This window comes from Hylobates moloch, unplaced genomic scaffold, assembly GCF_009828535.3.
Source record: "Hylobates moloch isolate HMO894 unplaced genomic scaffold, HMol_V3 SCAFFOLD_2, whole genome shotgun sequence".
In the NCBI taxonomy this organism is placed as follows: domain Eukaryota; kingdom Metazoa; phylum Chordata; class Mammalia; order Primates; family Hylobatidae; genus Hylobates; species Hylobates moloch.
Window position 1 is genome coordinate 166,619,590 of NW_026652277.1, and position 26,286 is coordinate 166,645,875.

The following is a 26,286-nucleotide window of genomic DNA, read 5'->3' on the forward strand; positions in this document are numbered from 1 at the left end:
GTTAATAGAGATTCTTTACAGATGCAAATTTTTCCCCACAAAGAACAGCTTTGTAGGACCGTTTCAAAATATGGCAAAGAAGCATGTTTTGGGGTAAAATATTTTCATTTTCTTCTTTGTCTTGTAATGTTATGCCAGAGTGAGGTTGGAAAGTAAATCATGATATATAATACCTATGTGATGAGAATTTATGATTTGTAGGGCATGACTCACCAGACCCCTTAGATAGGAATTTGGGCAAGGTAAAAAAAATCAGAATTTAGTCCTTAATTATATACCAGAATTTGTGAGATATGATTAAAGTGGTGCTGTGAGAGAAATGTATATCCTTAATTACTTATATTAGCAATAAAACTGTGATCATTGGTCAGATAGGTATTTATCTTAAAATATTATTAATTGAACAGGAGAGTAAATCCAATGAAAGAAAAAGTAAGATAATAAAAATGAAAGTGAAAATTAGTACATTATTAATTGAACAGGAGAGTAAATCCAATGAAAGAAAAAGTAAGATAATAAAAATGAAAGTGAAAATTAGTACAATAGGGAAAAACGATAAGGTAGAGATCAACAAATTCCAAAAATTTCTTTGGAAACAAATCAACAAAATAGACAAATTGCTTGCAAAACTGATCAAGAGGAGAAAAGAGAACACCGAAGTAAACAATTTTATGAATGAAAAGTTGGTCATAGCTATAAATAGAGATTACAAGGTAACCAAACGTAAATTATAAGATGCATAGGTAGTTCAGTGGGGGAAATTTCGAAATCTTTTCAACAAATGGTGCTGAAACAACTGAATATCTGTATTTTTTAAAAAGAAAACCTTGATTCTTAGCTCACACCGTGCGTAAAAATTAACTCCAGATGAATCATAGAGATAAGTGATACGGCTCCAGTGAGTGGAGGAACCACCACGGTTCTTAGTTCTCAGGCCAGTTTAGACAAAACACGGACACATGTGGAGTGGTTTTAAGGAGCAGAGAGTTTAATAAGAAGGAAGAAGGCAGAAGGAAGAGGCTCCCCCATACAGAGATAGACGGAGAGGAGGCTCCAAAGCCGAAAGAGGAGGTCCCCAAGTGCGGTGGATACCAGCCAAGTCTATATGCAGAGGCTGAAGGAGGCGATGTCTGATTTGCATAGGGCTCGGGATTGGTTTGACTAGGCATGTGATTCACCATGTAGCCCTCGGAAAACGCTGGCCCTCCCACCCCAGCCTTTAAATATGCAAATACAGGGCGCCAAGGATGTTCTACACATGTGGGGATATGTGGGGGCGGCCATGTTGCCAGGAACACCTGGGACAAGGGCAGGAAGGCGCAGGAATCGCCATGTTGGGTGGACACAGTTTCTAATGGTCTACATTTGCATATCAAAGGTTGCTAGCCTGGCTCTAAGAAACTTACAGGCTCACGCCTGTAATCCAGGCTCTCAGGGAGGCAGAGGCGGGAGGATAGCTTGAGCCCAGGAGTTGGAGACCTGCCTGGGCAATACAGCAAGACCCCTTCCTCCACAAAAAAGGGGGGAAAAAAAGAAAGCTTCCCAGGACTCCTTTTCCTCTATCTGCCTACAATAATTTATTAATAACTCCTACAACATAAGTGTAAAAGCTAAACTTCTAGAAGTCTTTGCAGCCTGGGGCTAAGTAAAGATTTCTTGGATGGGATGCAGAAAGCATGATCCATAAAAGAAAAAACTTGATATTGGACTTCATCAAAATTTAATGATACAAAGTTACAATTAGGAAAAATAAGTTTTGGTGTTCTGTTACACAGTAGAGTAAGTATAGCAAATAACAATGTAGAGCATATTTCAAGATTGCTAGAAGAGAAAATTTTAAGTGTTGTCACCACAAAGAAATGATAAATGTTTAAAGTGATATGGTATTAACTCTGATTTGATCATTATATTATGTATTCATGCATTGAAACATCACATTGTACCCTATACATATATACAGTTATTATGGGCCAATTATAAATTAAATTTTTTCTTAATTTAAACTTCTTCTGTTTCTTGTTGTTGTTTGTTTGTTTTTGTTGTTGTTATTTTGAGACAGAGTCTCACTCTGCCGCCCAGGCTGGAGTGCAGTGGTGCAATCTTGGCTCACTGCAAGCACTGCCTACCGGGTTCACGCCATTCTCCTGTCTCAGCCTCCCAAGTAGCTGGAACTACAGGTGCCTGCCACCACACCCGGCTAATTTTTTGTATTTTTAGTAGAGACGGGGTTTCACCGTGTTAGCCAGGATGATCTCGATCTCCTGACCGCGTGATCCGCCCGCCTCAGCCTCCCAAAGTGCTGGGATTACAGGTGTGAGCCACTGCGCCTGGCCAACTTCTTCTCTTTGGAAGATACCATTAAAAAAACGAAAAGGCAAGCCAAAGACTGGGAGAAAATATTTGAATTACACATATCTGATAAAGGATTATATCTAGGATTTATAGAGAAATTTTATGAGAGTAAGAAGGTGAAAACTGATATTTACTATGTATTTTTTAAATATATTTGCCTAGCCGGGCGAGGTGGCTCACGCTTGTAATCCCAGCACTTTGGGAGGCCAAGGTGGGTGGATCACGAGGTCAGGAGATCGAGACCACGGTGAAACCCCGTCTCTACTAAAAATACAAAAAATTAGCCGGGCGTGGTGGCGGGCGCCTGTAGTCCCAGCTACTTGGAGAGGCTGAGGGAAGAGAATAGCGTGAACTCGGGAGGCGGAGCTTCCAGTGAGCCGAGATTGCGCCACTGCACTCCAGCGTGGGTGACAGAGCGAGACTCCGTCTCAAAAAAAAAAATAAAAATAAATAAATAAATAAATAAATATATTTGCCTGTGTTCATACAGTCATCCCTTGGTATCCATAGGGGATTGGTTCCAGGACTTCCCACAGATACCGAAATTCATGGATGCACACGTATATGATGTAAAACGGTATATTTGTATATAATCTATGCACATCATCTTGTATACTTATTTATTTACTTATTTTGAGATCGAGTCTCGCTCTGTGCTGGAGTGCAGTGGCTTGATATCGGCTCACTGCAACTCCGCCTCCCAGATTCAAGTGATTCTCCTGACTCAGCCTCCTGAGTAGCTGGGACTACAGATGTGCACTACCATGCCCGGCTAATTTTTGCATTTTGAGTAGAAATGGGGTTTCACCATGTTGGACAGGCTGGTCTTGAACTCCTGACATCAAGTGATCTGCCTGCCTTGGCCTCCCAAAGTGCTGAGATTACAGGTGTGAGCCACTAAGCTCAGCCCATCTTGTATACTTCAAATCATTTCTAGATTACTTATAATACCTAATACAATGTAAATGCTAAATAGTTGTTACATTCTGTTTAGGGGTAATGACAAGGGGAGAAAAAAGCGTACATGTTCAATACAAATGTAATTTTTTTCCAGTTTTTATTAAAAGTTGGTTGAATTCATGGATACAGAATCCATGGATACAGATGACAAACTGTATATGGAAAGGGATTTCAACAGATATACCCCAAAAGATGTGTAGATGATCAATCAACACATGAAATGATGCCCAACATATGAGTCATTATGGAAATGCAAGTTAGACAATGTCGGCTGGGCACGGTGGCTCGTGCCTGTAATCCCAGCACTTTGGGAGGCCGAGGCTGTTGGATCATGAGGTCAGGAGATCGAGACCATCCTGGCTAACATGGTGAAACCCCATCTCTACTAAAAATACAAAAAAATTAGCTGGGCATGGTGGCGGGCGCCTGTAGTGCCAGCTACTTGGGAGGCTGAGGCAGGAGAATTGTTTGAACCCGGTAGGCGGAGCTTGCAGTGCGCCGAGATCACGCCACTGCACTCCAGCCTGGGCGACAGAGTGAGACTCCGTCTCAAAAAAAAAAAAAAAAAAAAAGACAATGTCATACACCTACTAGAATAGTTAAAATTAAAATGACTGACAACAGGCTGGGTGTGGTGGCTCACGCGTGTAATCCCAGCACTTTGGGAAGCTGAGGAGGGCTGATCACCTGAGGTTGGAGTTCGAGATCAGCCTGACCAACATGGTGAAACCTCGTTTCTACTAAAAATACAAAATTAGCCAGGTGTGGTAGCAGGCGCCTGTAATCCTAGCTACTCGGGAGGCTGCGGCCAGAGAATCGCTTGAACCTGAGAGGTGGAGGTTGCAGTGAGCTGTGATCGTGCCATTGCACTCCAGCCTGGACAAGAAGAGCAAAACTCCGTCTCAAAAAAAAAACAAAAAAACAATAATGACAGCCGATGCAAGTATAAAATGACATAACCACTTAGTTTTTTTGTTTCTGTTTTAATTTTTGTTTTCTTTTTTGAGACAGAGTCCCACTCTGTCGCCCAGGCTGGAGTGCAGTGGCACAATCTTGGCTCTCTGCAACCTCCTTCCTGGGTTCAAACGATTCTCCTATTTTAGCCTTCTGAGTAGCTAGGATTACAGGCGCCTGCCACAACGCCAGGCTAGTTTTTGTATTTTTAGTAGAGATGGGAAACCCATCTCTGGTCTTGAACTCCTGAGCTCAAGGTGTCCACCCATTTTGGCCTCCCAAAGTGTTGAGATTACAGGCGTGAGCCACCTCGCCCTGTGCTATTTTTTGACTTTTTAATTGTAGCCATTCCAACTGATGTGAGATGGTATCTCATTGTGGTTTTGATTTGCATTTCTCCAATCAGTGATGTTGAGCCTTTTTAAATATGCTTGTTGGCTGCATGTATGACTTCTTTTGAAAAGTGTCAGTTCTTATTTTTTGCCCACTTTTTAATGGGGTCGTTTTCTTGTAAATTTGTTTAAGTATCCTTATAGATGCTGTATATTACACCTTTGTCAGATGCATACTTTGTAAAATTTTTCTCCCATTCTGTAGGTCATCTGTTTACTTTATTGATAATTTCTTTTGCTGTTCTGAAGCTCTTTAGTTCAACTAGATCTTGTTTGTCAATTTTTGCTTTTGTTGCGATTGCTTTTGGTATCTTCCTCATGAAATCTTTGCTCGTTCCTATGTCCAGAATGGTATTGCCTAGATTGTCTTCAAAGGTTTTTATAGTTTGGGTTTTTACATTTAAGTCTTTAATCTTGAGTTGATTTTTGTATATTGTATAAGAAAGGGGTCCAGTTTCAATATTCTGCATATGGCTACCCAGTTATCCCAGCACCATTTATTGAATAGGGAGTCCTTTCCCTGTTGTTTGTTTTTGTCAGCTTTGTCAAAGATCAGATGGTTGTAAATGTGCAGCCTTATTTCTGGGTTCTCTATTCTGTTCCATTGGTCTATGTGTCATTTTTGTACCAGTACCATGCTGTTTTGGTTACTGTAGCACTGTAGTATAGTTTGAAGTCAGGTAGCATGATGCCTCTAGCTTTGTTCTTTTTGCTTAGGATTGCCTTGGATCTTTGGGCTCTTTTTTGGTTCCATATGAATTTAAAAATAGTTTTTTTCTAGTTCTGTGAAGAATGTCATTGGTAGTTTGATAGGAATAGCATTAAACCTGTAAACTGTTTTGGGTAGTATGGCCCTTTTAGTGATATTGATTCTTCCTATCCATGAGCATGTAGTGTGTTTCCATTTGTTTGTGTCTTCTCTGATTTCTTTGAGCAGTGTTTTGTAGTTCTCTTTGTAGAGATCCTTCCCCTCACTGCTTATCTGTATTCCTAGGCATTTGTGTTTGTTTGTTTCAATTGTGAATGAGTGTTTGTTTCAATTGTGAATGGGTGTTTGTTCCTGATTTGGCTCTTGGTTTGGCTGTTGTTTGTGTGTAGGAATGCTAGTGATTTTTGTATGTTGATTTTGTATCCTGAGACTTTGCTGAATAGCAATTTGGATAGACAAATTGTGGTATATTCATACAATGGAATAATATGTATAAAAAGGAATGAACTACTGACACACGCAATTCAGATGACACTCAACATCTTTATGCTGAGTAAAAGTAGTCAGACACAGAAGTTGAACATACCATATGGTACCATTCGTGCAAAATTCTAGAATGAACAACCAATGACAGAAATCAGATCACTGTTTGTCTAGGACTAGGGTTGGGGATTGACTCCTGGGGCGAGGAGGGACTTTACTGCATGTAAATTATACCTTAATAAAGTTGATTTTTGAAAGGAAAATATTAACTACTTGCCAGCAGTTTTGAAAACTTACATGAAATCGACAAATTCCTTTTCAAAATTATCAGAACTTTTTTTTTGAAACGGAGTCTCGCTCTGTCGCCAGGCTGGAGTGCAGTGGCGTGATCTCGGTTCACTGCAGCCTCCACCTCCCAGGTTCAAGCGATTCTCCTGCCTCAGTCTCCCGAGTAGCTGGGACTACAGGCACGTGTCACCACGCCCGGCTAATTTTTGTATTTTTAGTAGAAACTGGGTTTCACCATGTTGGCCAGATGGTCTCGATCTCTTGACCTGTGATCTGCCCGCCTCAGCCTCCCAAAGTGCTGGGATTACAGGTGTGAGCCACCGCGCCTAGCCCTAAAATTATCAGAACTGACTCAAGAAGTAAAAAGGTTGAAAGTTTAGACTGGGCACAGTGGCTTGCGCCTGTAATTCCAACACTTTGGGAGACCAAGGCGGACAGATCACTTGAGGTCAGGAGTTGGAGACCAGCCTGGCCAACATGGCAAAACCCCATCTCTACTAAAAATACAGAAATTAGCTGGGTGTGGTGGTGCGTGCCTGTAATCCCAGCTACTCAGGAGACTAAGGCGAGAGAATCACTTGGACCCGGGAGGTGGAGTTTGCACTGAGCCAAGATCATGCCACTGCATTCCAGCCTGGGCAACAGAGCAAGACTCTGTCTCAAAAGAAAACATGAAAGTTTAGTACTAGGACTATTAAATTGAAGAAGTGGTTAATAATCTTCCCATTACAAAAGTACGTAGCCAGATGATTTGGCAGGCTTGTCTACCAAACTTTCAAGCAACAAATCATCTGTTTATACAAATTCTTCCGGGCATTGAAGAAAGAGGGACTACTTCAGCTCATCCTGAGAGGGTAACATAACCCTGCTAACTCCAGAGACGCACATTACCAAAACAAAATCACAGGTCTATTACATTCATGAATGCAGATGCAGAAAGTCTAAAGACACTAGCACATCAGCTTCAACTGTGCATATAAAAGACAATACTTTACCTCTAAATTGGACTCTGGTAGGTATGCAAGAATAGTATGATATGTAAAAATCCATACAAATAACTTACCACAGTAGATTAATAGAGGGGAAAATGTGGTCATTTGAATAGATGCAGTAGCATTTGATAAACTTAACACCCAAGTATAAGTAATGTTTTTCAGTTAGTTTTTTTTTTTTTCTTCATTCTGATTGAGGGAGTATTGTTAGCAAGACTGAGGGGGAATATAATCAGAAACTTAGAGCTTTACTGTTTCGGTAAGGGACCAACAGACACTGATGGAGAATCTGTTACTTAACCATAAGTGAGAGGCAGTGTAACAGTGGTTGAAAGGAAGGACGCTGTAGCCAGATATTCCTGGGATTTTTCATGTTTCTGTCTCTTGCCTGCTGTGTTGACTGAGTCTTCTTTGTAGATGAGAACAATAATACCTTCCACAGACTATTGACTTGAGGCTTAATGAATTAATGTACATGAAACATATAGAACACTGTTGATGCACAGTATGCCCTGAAGTCAGATTCAATCATTTTTCTTAAAAAAATTTCTTTAGAAACAATGCCTTGCTCTGCTCTGTCACCCAGGCTGGAGTACAGAGGCACAGTGATAGCTCACTAAGGCCTCAACCTCCTAGGCTCAAGGAATCCTCCCACCTCAGCCGCCTGAGTAGCTAAGACCACAGGTGTCTGCCACGGCTCCCGACTAATTGTTTTGAGACACAGTCTCACTCTGTTGCCCAGGCTGGAGTGCAGTGGCGCTATCTTGGCTCACTGCAACCTCTTTCTCCCAGGTTCAAGTGATTCTCTCACCTCTGCCTCCCAAGTGGCTAGGACTACGGGCACGTGCCAGCACGCTTACCTCATTTTTGTATTTTTAGTAGAGATGGGGTTTTACCATGTTAGCCAGGCTGGTCTCAAACTCCTGACCTCAAGTGATCTGCCTGCCTCGGCCTCCGGAAGTGCTGGGATTACAGGCATGAGCCACCTTACCCAGCCTCGACTAATTCTTAAAATTTTTTATAGAGGTAGTATCTCGCTATTCTGTCTAGGCTGGGCTCAAGCTCCTGGCTTCAAGTGATCCTCTCACTTTGGCTTCCCAGCATTCTGGGTTTACAGGCATGAGGCACTGTGGCTGGCCTCAATAATTTTTTTATAGCTTTCAAATAACATATGTTATATTTTAAGGCCATCTCCATCTTAGCCAAAAGTCTAAGTTAATGACAATGTCTAGACTTTGATAAAATGTTTTCTTTTTCAGATTACAAATTGACTCTTTTCTGTGTATGTCCCCAAGGTGAGTGATTTCACGTGGAGCCATGATGGAACTCAAGCACTTATTTCCTATCGAGATGGGTTTGTCCTGGTTGGTTCTGTCAGTGGACAAAGACACTGGTCATCCGAAATCAACTTGGAAAGTCAGATTACGTGTGGCATATGGACTCCTGATGACCAACAGGTAACACTTCTGAAATGTGGTGGGTGTGTGATGTTAAAACCATGGGAGCTGGGAGGGAAGAAAGGGGCAGGAGAGGGGGAGCTGGTGCAAAAGCCTCTTTAAGAATCACAATGGAAAAGAACAATAAAACTGTCCAGGTAAAAATTAAAATAAAAATTTTAAATGAACCATAAATTGCAGAAACAACGTTTCCCACCAATGTGGTAACATTAAGTTAACATTTTAATTATATAAAATGTTCATACAATTTTATTAATAAAGTCTGCATAAATATGCAGTTGATATGATATCAACTAAGTTGATACTAAGCTAAAAAAAAATCAGGATAGGAAATGGGATGTTTGGTATATTGCTACATCGTAAGACAACAAAAAAGCCCATCCACATGGGAAAAAGCTGGAGGGAAGTGAATCAAAAGATTATAAGCAATTATTTTATAGTAATGAGCCTCTGGTTCATTTTTTAAAAATTGAATTTCAAAATTTTCTTTAATGTGCTTATTTGACTTTCATGAGAAAATAACATAATAACAAAATTCTGTATTGATAATTCATTTTGGAGGCTGGGCACGGTGGCTCACGCCTGTAATCCCAACACTTTGGGAGGCAGAGGCGGGTGGATCACATAAGGTCAGGAGTTCGAGACCAGCCTGACCAATATGGTGAAACCCCGTCTCTACTAAAAAAAAAATACAAAAATTAGCCAGGCATGGTGGCGGGCGCCTGTAATCCCAGCTGCTTGGAGGCTGAGACAGGAGAATTGCTTGAACTGGGAGGCAGAGGTTGCAGTGAGCCAGGATTGTGCCACTGCACTCCAGCCTGGGTGACAGAGCGAGACTCTGTCTCAAAAATGAAATGAAAATTTTTAAAGTATAAGGATTGACTAGTTAAAATCTTTATAAATATAAAACGTGTGTTTTCCATGTATAGCAGAATACATATAATGCCAGAATGTTTTATCCCAGAGATTTAAGTTTATTATTGGTAAAAAACCAAGCAGTATAATATGGAACCATAACTTTCATTTTTGAGCCACTTTTTTTTAACTGAATTGCTTTCCTCTAGTCACTATATATTTAATGTTTCCATTTTTCAAGTAAAAAGACAAATATTTTTTCTTTTCTCAAAATTGGTATTTTGAGATTTATGAAAAGGTATTTTCAACTCCATGTTTCTTCCCTTGCTTTCCCCAGAGGCTTCCAATTATCCCTTAGTATTTGTGTGTATTTATATGAAATGCTTAGATTCATTTATTATAAAGCTGCATTTTTATGGGTTTTTACTACCCCCAGAGTCTCAGAAGTGTGTTGCATTAAGTGACCTTCCCCAAGGCACCTGATCTCTCCTGTATCAGTTTCTCCTGTGTGACAAGGACTATGTATTATTTCCTGCCTAATCCCCAGGGCTTTTTAATGAGCAAATGAAGGAACAGATGTGAAAGCCCTTAAAAATCCAGGAGTGGACGTCTTGGCTTCACATTCTTTCCTCGCCTAGAGTGATGGAACCCATGAGCCATCTGTGAGGCTCATCTCATGGTCCTCTGATGAGTGGTGCCAGCCAGTGTCCCCAGCAGACTGCGCACATGTAGGACAGGCAGGGGACCCACTGGGGATACAGCAGTGAGAGAGATGTGGCTCTTGCCTTTGAGGCACAATTGGACCTGTTGAGGAGACAGACCTCTCCTTACACAGAATCTACTGCCGTGGCTTGGCAACATGTGGAGGAGGACTTCCCAGGAAGGGCTGACTGTGACTCCCAAGTTGAATCTGGGGTACGTTGTTCCAGGCAGCCCAAGCAGAGTTCCAGGGTATTGACACCATGGTGTGCATGTACCACAGGGAGTGGTTTCCTGCTGCTGTGGAACGTGAAGGGAGACTCCTGGGGCTGGAGGAGTCAGTTGTACAATGGCCATGGGAAGCATGGAGGCCATGCTGGCGTGCCTGGCCTTGACTCTGTAGACCTTGGCGTGAGGGAAGAGCTGATGTGGCAGGCAACTGGACACATGGCCGCAGCCTCTGTCCTGGTGACTGCTTTTACTAACAGGTGGGATTTTGTTCTCGGAAAGTGCCCCCACTGCCTTTAAATAAAAGGGTTGCAGCAGGGTGCCTGTTGTCTCAGCTAGTCAGGAGGCTGAGGTGGGAGGCTCACTTGAGCCCAGGAGTTCTTGAGACCAGCCTAGGCAACATAGCAGGACCCCATCTCTAAAAAAAAAAAAAAAAGTATTTGCAGGTCACTGAAGCAATAAGGACCCTGGGAAAAATTTACCACAGAGAAGATGTGTATCAGGCACTCTCAGTCTTGTTTGAACTGGGACGTAGAGCAGGAATACTCCTCCTCCCGTCTCTACCACTCATTCATATCTCTTGCTTGGTTTGATTTTATCAATGAAAAAAGAGTCCATAGACAGGTTGTGCGCCAGCCTAATGTCTGTAATGTCAGGAGTTGGATGTGGAAAGTGCACCCCTGCAGCTCAGGGGCTCTGAACGGTGGACATGAAGGTAGAGCTGCAGGAAGCCGGCTGAGTCTCTTCCTGCTTCCCTGAGAACTTTCTGCCTTTAATGTGAGTTAAAACAGCTTCCAGGAGTAAACCTCTTCTTCACATCTTGAGCTATTTTGGTTTATAGTGGGATTTTAGGCTACTTCCTGTCAATTTAAAAAAATATAAGCAGTACGTGGCTGGGCACGGTGGCTCACACCTGTAATCCCAGCACTTTGGGAGGCCAAGGCGGGTGGATCATGAGGTCAGGAGATTGAGACCATCCTGGCCAACATGGTGAAACCCCGTCTGTACTAAAAATACAAAAATTAGCTGGGCATAGTGGTGTGTGCCTGTATTGTGCGCTATGTTGCCAACTTTCTGTTATGAATGTGTTCAAATGTACAGAAAAGTTGAGAAACCTTCTGAAACATTTTGCCATATTTGCACTTTTTCCTCACCACTCCCCACTTTTTTGTAGTTTTTGTTTTTGAAAGTAAGTGGTAGACATCGTGGCACATCACCCTTATATATTTCAACGTGTGTTTCCTGAGAATAAAGCCTTTCACCTGCACAGGCACCCCTAAGAAATTAGCAATGACATTATCTGGTATCTAGGCTCTCTTTTTATTTCCCTAATTGTTACAGGAATGTATTTCATAGTCTTTTTTGGTTTTTTGGAACCAGGATCCAGTTTAATTCATGTCCGGCAGTTGGTTGTTCTGTCTCTTCAGTCTTTTAGTCTAGAACAGTTTCCCTTTTTTAAAATTGACTTTTTCGTGAGGTCAGTGTGGCCGCCTTACACGCTGTCCCCACACTCTAGATTTGTCTGATCGTGTTTACTTATGGCATCATTTTCCTTCCGGCCCTTGTATTTCCTATAAACTGGAAGTGAAGTCTAGACTAGAGTTGGAGTAAACAATTTTGGCAAGAATACTTTAAAGGTAACATATTCTTTACTCTGAACCACACTAAAAAGTGTATAATGTCTCATCCTAGTCTGAGGGTTGCTGAGTTTGATGGAACCTTTGTAAAAACAAAAGTTGCCAGGCGCAGTGGCTCACGCCTGTAATCTCAACACTTTGGGAGGCCGAGGCAGGTGGATCACGAGGTTAGGAGATCGAGACCATCCTGGCTAATATGGTGAAACCCCGTCTACTAAAAATACAAAAAATTAGCCGGGCATGGTGGCACGTGCCTGTAGTCCCAGCTACTCCAGAGGCTGAGGCGGGGGAATTACTTGAACCCAGGAGGCATTGCAGTGAACCGAGATGGCGCCATTGCACTCCAGCCTGGGTAACAAGAGGGCAACTCTGTCTCAAAAAAAAGTTATTTTTCACAGCATGTTGTTAATGTCATCTACACTTAAACAGCTAATTTGTTCAAAGGATGTATTTTACTTCAGGCTGAAATTTGTCTTCCATTAAATTGCAAGAAGGGAATGTAATCCTACCTGGAATTTATTTAGCGGGTGAGGACTCTGTATTAGTTTGCTTGGGCTGCCGTGACAGAATATCACAGACTGGGCGGTTTCAACAACAGAAATGGTATTTCTCACAGTTCTGGAGGCTGGAAGTCCAAGATCAAGGTGTTGGCAGGTCTCATTTCTCCTGAGGTGTGTCTCCTTGGCTTACAGACACCTGCCTTCTTATTGTGTTCTCACGTGGACTTTTCTCTGTGCACCCACATTTCCGGTGTCTCTTCCTCTTCCTGTAAGGACACCAGTCCTATTGGATTAGGTTTCCACCCATATTACCTCATTTAACTGTAATTACCTCTTTACAGGCCCCATCTCCAAAAATAGTCGCATTTGGGGTTCAACACATTTGTTCAACAAAATTCAACATATGAGTTTTGGGGCACACAATTCAGTCCATAATAGACTGATAGAAAATATTTTGGAGAATATAAAAGTTACAGAAGAAATAGTGATTTAAACTCAGCTTGATAAATTTGGGATATATTTATAAATAGAACAGGTCTTATAGGGCTTGGGAGCAAACCAGAATGACACAAAGAGAAAATATCAAATAAATGTAAGTATGACTGGGAAAAATATCTGGGTCCTAAGTTGATCCAGAGTAATGCTGCAGCAGTGAAGCTTTTGCAGTTCTGGAAACACCCAGCATCACAGCAGGGTCTGCCAGAGCGAATGTTTCATTGTCTTTGTTCTCCTCGGTTTAGGAGAATACCTTGCCCCTTGATATGTGAAAGTTATTTGAGACGTTGACATTTTGAAATATTCTTCCAGCATGTTTTGGATCTTAGCTAACTGTCAATTCACTTGGAAAGCCTTTCAACTAGAGAATGCAGTGAGAACCTGAGCTGTGTTTCCATGAAAAAGGTAGACATGCTGATAGCATTTCCAGGCTGAGTGTGGTCCTCCTAGGGCGGTGACCAGCTGATGTGACTCAGGCCACTGAGGAAAGGTCAAAAGAACAGCCCCGAACTTCAATTTGAGACTCCAGTTTAAATGTGGAAGAATTTTGTGGTAACTTCTGAATGAAAGTTACCACATACATAAAATGGCATGGGAAGAAGACTCTGTCCTTGTTCCTGCCCGTCTGGGGGAGCTCCAAGAAGCAGCCCCACACATTTCTCTGCTGTGGGAGACAACGGGCTCTGCCCAGAACTCTTCCCAGGCTGTGGCTTTGTCCCTGTGTCATCTCTGATACCCCATCTCCAGAGAGCTCCTGCAATGAGGCACATACATAATATGGGTGCATGAACCATTTTTTAAATCATCTTAAGACAATTTCAAGGCGTTAAAGCTTCTGGAAGTTAGTGACTCCCATTTCCTCCCACAGTCAGGGTAGCCCCCTGTCCTGGGTCAAGCAAAGATGCGTATCTTGTGTATGTCTTCCAGGCATTTGCAGCTTCCCTCCCCAGTCAGTGGTTCCTGTTTCTTGCCCCAGGAGCCACAGAGCATACTTCTCTCTGGGCTCTTGGCCTCAGATGCGGTCTCCTTGGCAGCCTGGTGCTTCCATCCTCTGCTTGGCTACCTTGGTTGGCGTCTTCTGGACCCTGTCAGCACATCCAGGCACGTTCTTTCTGGCAGTGCCTCTCCCAGCTGGATCTCGCCTCCTCCTCCCATGCCTGTCATCTCCCTCCCCAGCTCTTCATGGCATGCCTTTCCATCCAACTCGGTCCGCTTTCCTAGGTTCCAACCTCAGACCTCTTCCCTTTTTTCCATCCTTTGGGTGATTTCTTCCATTGCCACAGCTGCATCAGCTCCCATCTGTTCACTGCTGGCTCCCCACACCTATCCCACGCTCATCGCTCTTGTCCTTCACATTGCCACACCATCGCCGTCACCACCACCACCATGCTTGCAGAGCAACTCCGGATAGACGTAGACGTTGCTCAAGTCCACTGTGGTCTGAACTTAGCATCCTCTCCACCCCGCCTCTCCTCCCTCCGGCCCCTCAGCTGCACTCCTGTCTTGCTCATCATTTATGCCCTAAACTGGGAATTGCTCATCGTTTGTGCCCTCAGCTGGGAATCCTTTATCCCCTAAACTGGGACTCTTTATTATTATTATTATTATTATTATTATTATTATTATTTTGAGGCAGAGTCTCGCTCTGTCGCCCAGTGGCACGATCTCGGCTCACTGCAACATCCACCTCCCGGGTTCAAATGATTCTTGTGCCTCACCCTCCCAAGTAGCTGGGACCACACAGGCATGCACTACCATGCCTGGCTAATTTTTGTATTTTTAGTAAAGACGGGGTTGGCTAGGCTGGTCTTGAACTCCTAACCTCAAGTGATCCACCCGCCTTAGCCTCCTAAAGTGCTGGGACTACAGGTGTGAGCAGCCTGGACTCTCTTTTTCTGTACCTCCAACCTTCACTTAGTCACCAGGTCCTGTTGATTCCACTTCCTATGTTTCTATCTGAGACTATTTATACTTAAAGTTTATAGATGATTATGCTCAAACCAGCTTAACTGAAAGTATTTAAGGTTTCACGTAACTTGACCAGAATGTATCACTTGAAGGGAGGTTAATGGTTCTCCTGAAATACAGGTACAGGTATACTTCACTTTATATAGTGGATGAAAGAATGTAGGTAAAGTGAGTTTTTGAAAACATGATTATATTTTAACTACCCACCTACAGGAATCTCCCTATTTAAAGAATATTCTATAGAAATTGCCCTTATTTAGAAGGCAGTTGTTTTTGAAATGAGAATTCTTCACCTCATACATGTTTTTGCTAGCAATATCCAGATTTTAGTTTTCCGGGAGTAGAGGTAATACTTCTTTATAAATACTAAACCTTTTTAAAAGGAGGGACATATGTATCCATGTGCCATGTTGATTTCCTGCACCCATTAACTCGTCATTTAGCATTAGGTATATCTCCTAATGCTGTCCCTCCCCCCTCCCCCCACCTGATGTTCCCCTTCCTGTGTCAATGAGTTCTCATTGTTCAATTCCCACCTATGAGTGAGAACATGCGGTGTTTGGTTTTTTGTCCTTGCGATAGTTTACTGAGAATGATGTTTTCCAGTTTCGTCCACGTCCCTACAAAGGACGGAGTCTTAAATCCAGTATTTTCTTAGACGCTTTTAAAGCATGATTTCAAATAAAGTAGAAAGAGTCTGGGCTGATAAGTATTAAATAGTCACCATGGTAAAACGTTTAGCTTTTCAGGTCTTGGCACATGCAGTACTAGTAGGTTGCATTTTATTCTCTAGCCTCAGTGCTGGTTGTATTTAGTTTTGTGTTTTTTAAACCTAGAAAGTGGGAAGGTTTATCCTTTTTGCTTTGGGATACAAAAGGTAGGTCCCAAGTCCCTTCTCATCTGCTAAGGAGGTTTTGCACCCTGTGTGATCTGTTGTGTGCTAGTGTGATCATGTCCCTGAGGCCACTGTGTCTTCACAGCAGCTAAGCACTGTCAGATCATTTAGGGGGAGAAGCAGTAACAGTCACTGAATGCCTGTGCACCTCTGGGACATCTGTGAGATGAAGGCTTTTTCATATACATGTTTTGCAAGAAATATGACCTTTATTTGCTATTTGGAGCAGAGTGGAATCAGGACTTGAGTAGATAGTGTAACAGGATTATTTAAAAGAATATTTTAGTACAGAATTTTTAATTCATTTGTTTCAAATAGTTTAAAAATAAATTTTAGATCAGGCTTAAAATCATGCCTGTAATCTTAGCACTTTGGGAGGCCAGAGCAGGAGAATTGCTTGAGGCCAAGAGTTCAAGACCAACCAGGGTAATGTAGCAAGACCCCATCTCTACAAAAAATTTAAAACTAGCCAGGTGCATGGCACATTCCAATGGCCCCAGCTACTCAGGAGGCTGAGGCGAAAGGATTGCTTGAGCCTGGGAGGTTGAGGCTGCAGTGAGCTGTGATCGCTCATTGCACTCCAGCCTGGGGAACAGAGCAAGACCCGGTCTCAAATAAAATAAAAATAATATTTAAAAAAATAATTAGTATGCAGATGTCTTTTCAGAGATATTAAGGGATGAAAAATGAACTGTTACAGATACTCATATGCAGGTAAACGTTAAAACATTGGTCAGTTGAAAAGAATAATTCATTCACTTTTAAAAGATAAAGTCATGACTGAAGTACAGTTTAGAACTCCAGGAGATTTCCTAACTCCCCAAAGTATCCAAGTAATAAATGATTCTGGCTGGGCATGGTGGCATGTGCCTGTAGTTCCAGCTACTCAGGAGGCTAAGGTGGGAGGATCTCTTGAGCCCAGGAGTTCTGGGCTGTGGTTTGCTATGTCATTCAGGTGTCTACAATACAGTTTACTTCCTGGGTGCAGGGGACCACCAGATTGTCTAATGACGGGTGAGCCGGCTCAAGTCAGAAACTCCTATTAAAACAGGTTAAAACTCCCGTGCTGATCAGGAGTGGGATTGCACCTGTGAATAGCCACCGCACTTCAGCCTGGGCGACATAGTGAAACCCTATCTGTAAAAATCATAAAAAAAAAATGATTCTGTAGGGATTTTTAATTATATAATTTTTTAATTTGATAATGAAAATTTTCAGTAACATATGAAAAATAAGGAATCCACATATTTTATATTTGCTTTTTTATCCCTTTCTTTTTCTTCTTCTTTGCTGTATTTAAAGCGAATCCCAGATAGCATATCATTTCACCAGTACATACTTTAGTGTAAATCTCCTCAAAACGTGGCATTTCCTTCCATAACCACAGTGCCATTATCACACCTCATCTGTTCCTTACTTGGAGGGAGGTTCTTGTTGGATTGAAGCATGTAGTTTGGGGCTGGCTCTGCTCATGGCTCTGGAGGAGCGCATCTGCAGCACCAGAGAGGCATGTGTTCCTGCTGAGGGCTTCCTTTGTCTTGCATAGTCAGAAAGGAAAGGATGTATAAAGGGAACTTTAAAACAGCAGTATAACCCTTTGCTTTCTCAGCTAATAACACCACAGTTTGTTTGTTTGTTTGAGACAGAGTCTTGCTCTGTCGCCCAGGCTAGAGTGCAGTGGCGTGATCTCGGCTCACTGCAACCTCCATCTCCTGGGTTCAAGTGATTCTCCTACCTCAGCCTCCTGAGTAGCTGGGATTACAGGCACGCACCACCATACCTGGCTAATTTTTGTATTTTTAGTAGAGACAGGGTTTCACCATGTTGGCCAGGCTGGTCTTGAACTCCTGACTTCAGGTGATCTGCCCACCTAGGCCTCCCAAAACTGCACCCGGCCCACAGATTTATAATGAAAAGTAATTTACAGGTTGGGCACAGTGTCTCATGCCTGTAATCCCGGCACAGTGGCTCATGCCTGTAATCCCAGCACTTAGGGAGGCCGAGGCAGGGGAATTACGAGGTCAGGAGATCGAGACCATCCTGGCTAACACGGTGAAACCCTGTCTCTACTAAAAATACAAAAAATTAGCAGGGTGTGGTGGCATGCGCCTGTAGTCCCAGCTACTCAGGAGGCTGAGGCAAGAGAATCGCTTGAACCCGGGAGGCGGAAGTTGCAGTGAGCCGAGATTGCGCCACTGCATTCCAGCCTGGTGACAGAGCAAGACTCCGTCTCAAAAAAAAAAAAAAAAGTAATTTACTGATATTTGATGTATAAATATCAACTAACACATAGAAGAGGTCTATTCTTTGATAGAAAAAAGTCAAACTTCACAAAAGCAAAACGTCACAATTCATTATTTGCAAGGAGCTTTCTATTTGCCCTAAGAAAACATTTTCCTCTGCTGTCACTTTAAGGCTGGCTGTAAGCAGAATTCAGCCTCAACAGCTGCCCTCCCAGAGCAGCTCTCACTCCTACACAGGGCACAGAGCAGCTCTCTCTTCCTCCCTAAGCAGTTCTCAGCTCCTCCCAGAGCAACTGTCTCCCTCCACCCATCCAGAGCAGCTCTCACTTGCTCAAAGAGCAGCTCTCACCTCCTTCCAGGAGCCTGCTGGTTTTGAATCCTGATGCACCTGGTCTTTTAAGATCATGATTATAGGCACTGCATAGATTTTAGTTTCCCTGCAAAGACTTAAAAGTCACTGTGCTCAATACAAGAAAAGAACATGGTAATCTCTCTCATGCAAGCTCTTGTACTCAAGTGTTTCTTTTTTTTTTTTTGAGACAGAGTCTCACTCTGTCGCCCAGGCTGGAGTGCAGTGGTGTGATCTCGGCTCACTGCAAGCTCCGCCTCCCAGGTTCACTTCATTCTCCTGCCTCAGCCTCCCAAGTAGCTGGGACTACAGGTGCCCGCCACTATGCCCAGCTAATTTTTTGTATTTTTAGTAGAGACAGGGTTTCACTGTGTTAGCCAGGATGGTCTTGATCTGACCTCGTGATCTGCCCGCCTCGGCCTCCCAAAGTGCTGGGATTACAGGCATGAGCCACCGTGCCCAGCCTAGAGTGTTTCTTTTTTTAAAAAAATAAATCTGACCTGGCGCGGTGGCTCACACCTCTAATTCCAGCACTTTGGGAGACCGAGGTGGGAGGATCACTGGAGTCCAGGAGTTCAAGACCAGCAACATGGCAAAGCTTTGTCTCTACAAAAAATACAAAAATTATCTGGGTGTGGGGGCACGCATATATAGTCTTAGCTACTGGGGAGGTTGAGACCACAGTGAGCCATGATTGTGTCACTGCACTCCAGCTTGGATGACAGAGTGAGTCCCTGTCTCAAAAAAAAAAAAAAAAAAAAAAATCCACAAACCTACTAAAGTAAAACCTCAGTGGTCAGCTCCTACACTGGAAACCCTTGCTGGTGACTGGTGAGTGTGCTGTAAGTAGGTTAAAGGGCTGGTAAGAGTGGAGCTGCTGCTCGTAGCTCCTGAGGACTCAACTTTGCAATGAGATTTAGTCTAAGCCAACGCAAAGAGTGATCGTTTTTCTTCTTTCCCATCAGATCTGCCCATGACTTTTTAGTAGTGTGAATACCACACAAGGAAAGCCCATCTTTATTTTAAGCCCTGAACTAAACATATATAGAAATGGTTCTTGTCAAAATCAGCAAGGAGCACAGGAATCACAGTTAGGAGAATGAATTGCTCAAGAAAGAAGTTGGGAGACAGCCTCCCACCCTTCAGGGCTATCTTTATCCAACGATTGATACTGGTTCGTTTTTAGTTATTTCTTTTTGCGTGTATTTGAGAAATTCTGTTGAGCACTTTGTAGAATGAAATATATTTCTTTAGCAGAAACAGGTGCAGCTACTACGTTTGTACTTTTTCATTTTGTCAGTGTTTTGGTTGACTGACACGACAGGTAAGATGTCTAGAAATTAAGTCGCCCTTTGTTATCTCTGGACTCAGGCGATGAATCACCAGATAGAGCACTCAGTATTGATGAATTATAAAATACGCTAAATAAAAATCTTTCTTGAGATTTACATTGAATAAGCCAGGCGCAGTGGCTCATGCCTGTAATCTCAGCACTTTGGGAGGCTGAGGCAGTGGATCACCTGACGTCAGGAGTTTGAGACCAGCCCAGCCAACGTGGTGAAACCCCGTATCTATTAAAATACAAAATTACCCGGGCACGATGGCGCACGGCTGTAATCCCAGCTAGTCGGGAGGCTGAGGTAGGAGAATCGCTTGAACCCAAAGGCAGAGGTTACAGTGAGCCGAGATCACACCACTGCACTGGTGACAAGAGTAAAACTCCACCTAAAAAAAACATTAGGTTAAGAATAAAAGATGAGAGGAATTTATTAATATACACTGGCTCTTGCCACATACACCTTCTTAAAGTCAGTTTTTTGTTAATGCAATGTTAGATTTTCTTCATATATCTTTATCAATACCACAGCGTGATGATGGCCTTGGTTTTGACACAAGGATCTTGCCTAAATGCCAGCGTTTAGCCAGATGGTGAACTACAAAATTGATCTTCCTAGGGTTCCACATGGCATTGCTGCTCTACAGCCCCTACCCTTGGCATTGAATACGTCCTTATATGTGTTAGGAGGGGTGAGATGTATTGTTTCACATGTGTTCACCACCAGGACAAAGGCTCGCTCCTTCTGGTCAGGCCTCTCTGGGCCCTCTTCTCAGCTGGACCTCAACCTTGGCCTCTAAATACTGCAGATTCTTGGACATAAATGGTTTCATCCACACCATCTTCCCTTCCCACACACACACCCTGGAGCAAACACTGGCATCGTTTCTAACAACTCAAGGCTGTGTCCCGAGGATGACTCCTCCAGCTCTCTTACGTTCCTGCCTGAGAGAGAGGCTGCCAGGAGAATCAACTGTTTGATAGGGCCCATCTCCCAGGCTTTGTGAGAGAGTAGGGGGCCTAATTTTGTTAAGCTCCAGTTAGTAAAGCCAGAGAGCCTAATCGAGTTGACAGCCCCCTTCCTGCTTTTCAGTTATTTCTGCTTCCCTGACTACTGCCTATGCCTCTCTCCTCCTCCCTCATTCTCCTTGCTGCAGCAGTTATTATGGATTAAATTTTGTCCTTCCTGCATTAACTCAGGTCCAGCTTGGCTTGTCTTTGGCACCGGTCACAAGTGCTGTTGGGTCTGCTCACACCACTATTCCCCAGCTGCCACTGGTAGCACAGATCAGCAAATCCTTTCCTCTCAGCTCATTTGTTGAGAAGTTTATCAGTAGCCATGGGAAGAAATTACTATTTTCATCATGTTTAGAAATATATTTCAATGTGTTTTGAAGAGTTGTAAAATTTTGAAATGGGAAGGGATTTCAAGCTGACACTTGGGAGGCAGAATGATGAACCTTACTATGGCACTAGGACTCAAAGTAGGACGAGCCCCACTAGCTGACCCCCAGGCCCGATTCTTTGCAAAGGATAGGATGTTTCCCCAACAGGCTCTGACTACACACCAACAGGCCAAGCAGATTCCAGCGTCACTTGCGGTCTTCTGATTAAAATACACATGCACCTTCCCAGGCCTCTTGGTGAGTGGCTGCCCTGGGCAGTTATGCCTTACTTCAAAGAGCCGATATAGGGCTATATTCCTGAAGCGTGCCTTTCTTCCTCATTCAGTGTATATTTAAATGTATTTTTAATGGTATATTCACATGGTATAAAATACTAAGTGTTCCACAGGACATATGATGAAAAGGCCCCTCCTTCTATCCCCAAGCTGACCAGAGGTAATGTGTTTTCTGTTACTTGTGTGCTGTTCTGGAGCTATTCCAGTTAAATGCTTTTTTTTTTTTTTTTTTTGAACGGAGTTTTGCTCTTGTCCCCCAGGCTCCCCTAGAGTGCAATGGCGCAATCTTTGCTCACTGCAACCTCCACCTCCTGGGCTCAAGCAATTCTCCTGCCTCAGCCTCCCAACCAAGTAGCTGGGATTACAGGCGTCCACCACCATCCTTGGCTTTTTTTTTTTTTTTTTTTTTTTTGAGATGGAGTCTCGCTCTGTCACCAGACTGGAATGTAGTGGCGCAATCTTGGCTCACTACAACCTCCACCTCCTGGGTTCAGGCGATTCTCCTGCCTCAGCCTCCCGAGTAGCTGGGACTACAGGCACGCACCACCACGCCCAGCTAATTTTTGTGTTTTTAGTAGAGACCGGGTTTCACCGTGTTGGTCAGGATGGTCTCGATCTCCTGATCTTGTGATCCGCCTGCCTTGGCCTCCCAAAGTGCTGGGATTATAGACTTGAGGCACTGCACCCAGACAATTTTTGTATTTTTAGTAGAGATGGGGTTTCACCATGTTGGCCAGGCTGGTTTTGAACTCCTGACCTCAAATGATCTGCCCGTCTTGGCCTCCCAAAGTGCTGGGATTACAGGCATGAGCTACCATGCCTGGCCGTAAATGCATTTTTATATTGGTTCTGTAGTCAGACTACTCTCTACTCCTAGAAATTGATATATGGGTATGTCTTAGAAGGGTGAATAAACTTAAAAATGGAGCCTGAAAGATTTGGAGAAGAATATTCTGGTAATGGGAATCATTTAACATTAAATTTGAGGCCTGAGGCAGAATATCTCCTTCTCTGAAAATCTTTAGACATGGGAGAGTCTCTCATCTTAATGGGTTAGTTTACAAGTGGTCTTTCCTTCAGTGAAGAGATGAGATGACTTCCAAATTACATGTTTAGCCTGAAGATACAGATTTAGGAGTGATTGTTATAGTCAACTGTGAAATTACATTTCATCTTTAAAAAAAAAAAAAAAACAGGAAATATTCTGTTAATCAATTGAGCAGTTCTGTCATTTACAACTGTCTAATTTCAGTGACTATTTATTTAGTTGCAAAATATTCAAGTCTGGCCTTGAAGCACATCTGAAGGCCAGTATTCTGAAACCCAACAGGGAGGTCTTAAAAAATTTTTTGGCTGGGTGCGGTGGCTCACGCCTGTAATCCCAGCACTTTGGGGAGCTGAGGCGGGCGGATCACGAGGTCAGGAGATTGAGACCATTCTGGCTAACACGGTGAAACCCTGTCTCTACTAAAAAATACAAAAAACTAGCCAGGCGTGGTGGCGCAAGCCTGTAGTCCCAGCTATTTGGGAGGCTGAGGCAGGAGAGTGGCGTGAACCTGGGAGGCGGAGGTTGCAGTCAGCCGAGATTGCACCACTGTACTCCAGCCTGGGCGACAGAGCGAGACTGTCTCAAAAAAAAAAAAAAAAAGAATTTTTTTTTTTTTACTTTTGCCGCATCTCAGAACAAAACGAGTTCCTTCCAAAGAAAAGGAGGGGCATCATGGCTGTTTTTTCATTTCTCTATCTGCAGCTACACATGCGTGCCACCAGAGGTGCTAAGGTCACTAGGGGTGATTTGTAATCATTTTTTTAATGTATTCCCCCAGCCTTCAATCATAAAAGCAAATAAGTGGGAAAAAGTCACCTCCTTCAGGAACTAGTTCCAATACTACAAATTAAACTCTGTTACAAAAGAGTGAACATTTTTGGAAGCATGTATTATTGAAGTTGACATTTCCTAACATGGTTTTATTCAACAATTTAGATGTGTAGGGTCCAAAGATAAAGGTACTGATGAGATACTACAGCTTCCAAAATAGCAATCTTTTGAATGATTTTATATCCTCTCTTCTCCTCCTTTGGTTGTGGCTTGGTTTATTTTAAACTATTGATAATAATTGTGTTTATTTTTAAATAATTGCATCTAAAAATAGTTTAGAATGGAGTACATTGAAATAAAGAGATTATATGTGGATATCATTATTGCATTGCTTTGTGTATGTGTGTATGTGTGTGTGTCAGAGTTTCGCTCAGTCACCCAAGCTGGAGTGCATTGGTGCAGTCATGGCTCACTGCAGCCTCCAACTCCTGGGCTGCAGTGATCCTCCTGCCTCAGCCTCCCCAGGAGCTAGGACTACAGGTGCTCACCACCATGGCCTGATACATTTTTTTGTTTTTTTGTAGAGGACAGGGTCTCACCTTGTTGACCAGGCTGGTTTCAAACTCCTGGCTTCAAGTGATCCTCCCATCTCAGATTCGCAAAGTGCTGGGATTACAGGTGTGAGCCATGGTGCCTGGCTGTGTTGCTATTAGAAACTGCCCTGCAGTAAGTATATACAAGGCTGCAAAGTAAACCAAACCCAGCAAGGCAGCCATTGAACTGGTATGACTTGACCTGTATGTCTCTACTGCTTATTTGGTCCTGGTATATGCATTACAGAGGAAGCATTGGCCTTGCCCATACCTGAAGCCTACAGTTCGTCACAGGAAACAACAGGAAAATATGGGACAGAAATGTACATGATTCATCCTTGGAAGTGTTTTTAGGGGGTAGTTTTATGGGAGGATTTGAGAATTGGTTTATAAAGAAGAATGGAAGGAGATTGCTCCTTCATTTGTAGGAAAACTTGGGCAAAGATTTGGACAGAAATTTATTTATATTCATTGAGTCACTGAGTGAATGAGAACCTGGGAGTGCAGACCTGCCCTTGAGATGCTTGTGGTTTACTGGGAGACAGGCACGCAAAACCAGAACCAAGCTCAGAATGCTGTGGGGGCCATGGTTAGAGCAAGATGAATTCTGTGTGGTGGGGCCCAGAAGCCTTCACACGTGATGTCTGAGCACCTGCCGTGAACCAGCTGATGTACTAGACACTGGAGATAAAGCACAAGCCTCAGTCCTTGCTTGATGGGGTCTGGTTGTGTGTGTGTTGCTCAGGAAAGGATGCAATCATGCGTTTCATCTTAGACATGTTGACACTGAGGGCCTTTGGCACATCTTGGGGAGGTGGCAGGAATGCAGTTGGATGTGAGAGTCTGGGACTCAGGACAGAGGCCTGGGCAGGGAGTCAGCTATGAATGGGATCCTTGAGGCTACAGGCATGATTGTGGTTTCCTAGAGAGAAGAGGGCCTAGAGCCAAGCCTGGGGAGCACTAGCACGGAGAATTCTAGAAACAGGAGCACCAGCCCACTCAGAACACATTCATTACTTGACCAACATTAGGGAGCAGAAGCAGCAGAGATTGATGCACTTGCCATGTGTGTATTCATTATTATTAGGCTCTCAATCTTGTTCTTCTGAAGTCCTTTGCTCACATAAGCTTTATCTCATTAAAAGTGATTAGGCATTAAAAGAACTTGTAATGGAAGAGATTTTTAAAAATCTGATTTCATGTTGTGTCACTGTTCTTCAGTAATCTGTGACATACTTGTTCCAAAACAGAGTAACTTCTTCCATCACTGCTTGACAACTAAACTGTCAGTGCTGCGTTTCCCATTTTTTCCAATCTTAATAGTGTTTTTGTCTTCCTGTGGGAACTGTAGTTGCCATTCATTAATGGTAGTGGATTTGGGGCTTGCCCTTTTTGTTCTGTTTTTCTTTAGTGTGATACTAAACTCTGAAAACTTAATCAGTCCTTATTCAAGAATTATATGTATGTTCTTTCATCTGTCCTTCTCTAAAATGGAAAAATGAGTATTAATTCAAAAGACCTTTCAATGCAGAGGCATTTCCTCCCTTTTGCAAATACTCCTGTGTGTTGTACATCGTGACAGGGCCTAGGGAGGTACTGTTGAGCAAAGCTGATGTGGTTCAGGTCTCAGCTTGGGCTGCTATAATAAAATACCACAGACCAAGGGGTTTAAACAACAGACATTGATTTCTCACAATTCTGGAGGCTGGCCGGCCTCCGATCAAAGTGCCAGCCAATTTGGTTCCTGGTGGAGGCTGACCCCTGGCTTGCGTTCTCCCTGGGTCCTCACATGGCCTTTCCTCAGTGCTTGGGGGTAGCAAGAGCGCTTGCAAGCTGGGGTCTCTCATACTCTTCTTATATGGGCACTAATCCTATCGTGGGTGCCTCACCCTCACGACCTTGTCTAAACCGAATTATCCCCCAAAGACCTTACCTCCAGATACCATCAGCATAAACTGGGGAGGCGAGGAGCTCATAAACATTCAGTCCATAACAGTCCATCGTCTCAAAAGTTTATAGTGTAGCTAGGGGTCAGACAGAAATCACACAGTCCCAGAGTAAAGGGTTGAGAACAGTGATAAATGTGGCAATGGGTACAGCTCAGTTAAAGTTATAAGAAGTCATGTTTCATATTTATTGTCATTGAAAATTGCTCACCAAGCACATTAAACATCTGCCTCTTCCAGGACTTCAGCAGGTCTGTGACCCATGCTCCGGTGTCTTTTTTTTTTTTTTTTTTTTTTTTTTTTTTTTTTTTGAGACGGAGTCTCGCTCTGTCGCCCAGGCTGGAGTGCAGTGGCGCGATCCCGGCTCACTGCAAGCTCCACCTCCCGGGTTCACGCCATTCTCCTGCCTCAGCCTCTCCGAGTAGCTGGGACTACAGGCGCCCGCCACTACGCCC

The 26,286-nt window shown here is 43.2% G+C and overlaps 1 protein-coding gene across 7 annotated transcripts in view; it reads left to right on the forward strand.

The window, feature by feature from the left end:
• Window positions 1-26,286, forward strand: part of TULP4 (TUB like protein 4) — a 286,724-nt gene that overhangs the window by 195,164 nt on the left and 65,274 nt on the right. For all 7 annotated transcript variants that reach the window (XM_032161426.2, XM_058435633.1, XM_032161373.2 and 4 more), the window contains one exon: window positions 8,426-8,587. In XM_032161426.2, the coding sequence (XP_032017317.1) occupies window positions 8,426-8,587 (162 nt within the window). The remainder of the gene's footprint in view (window positions 1-8,425; window positions 8,588-26,286) is intronic.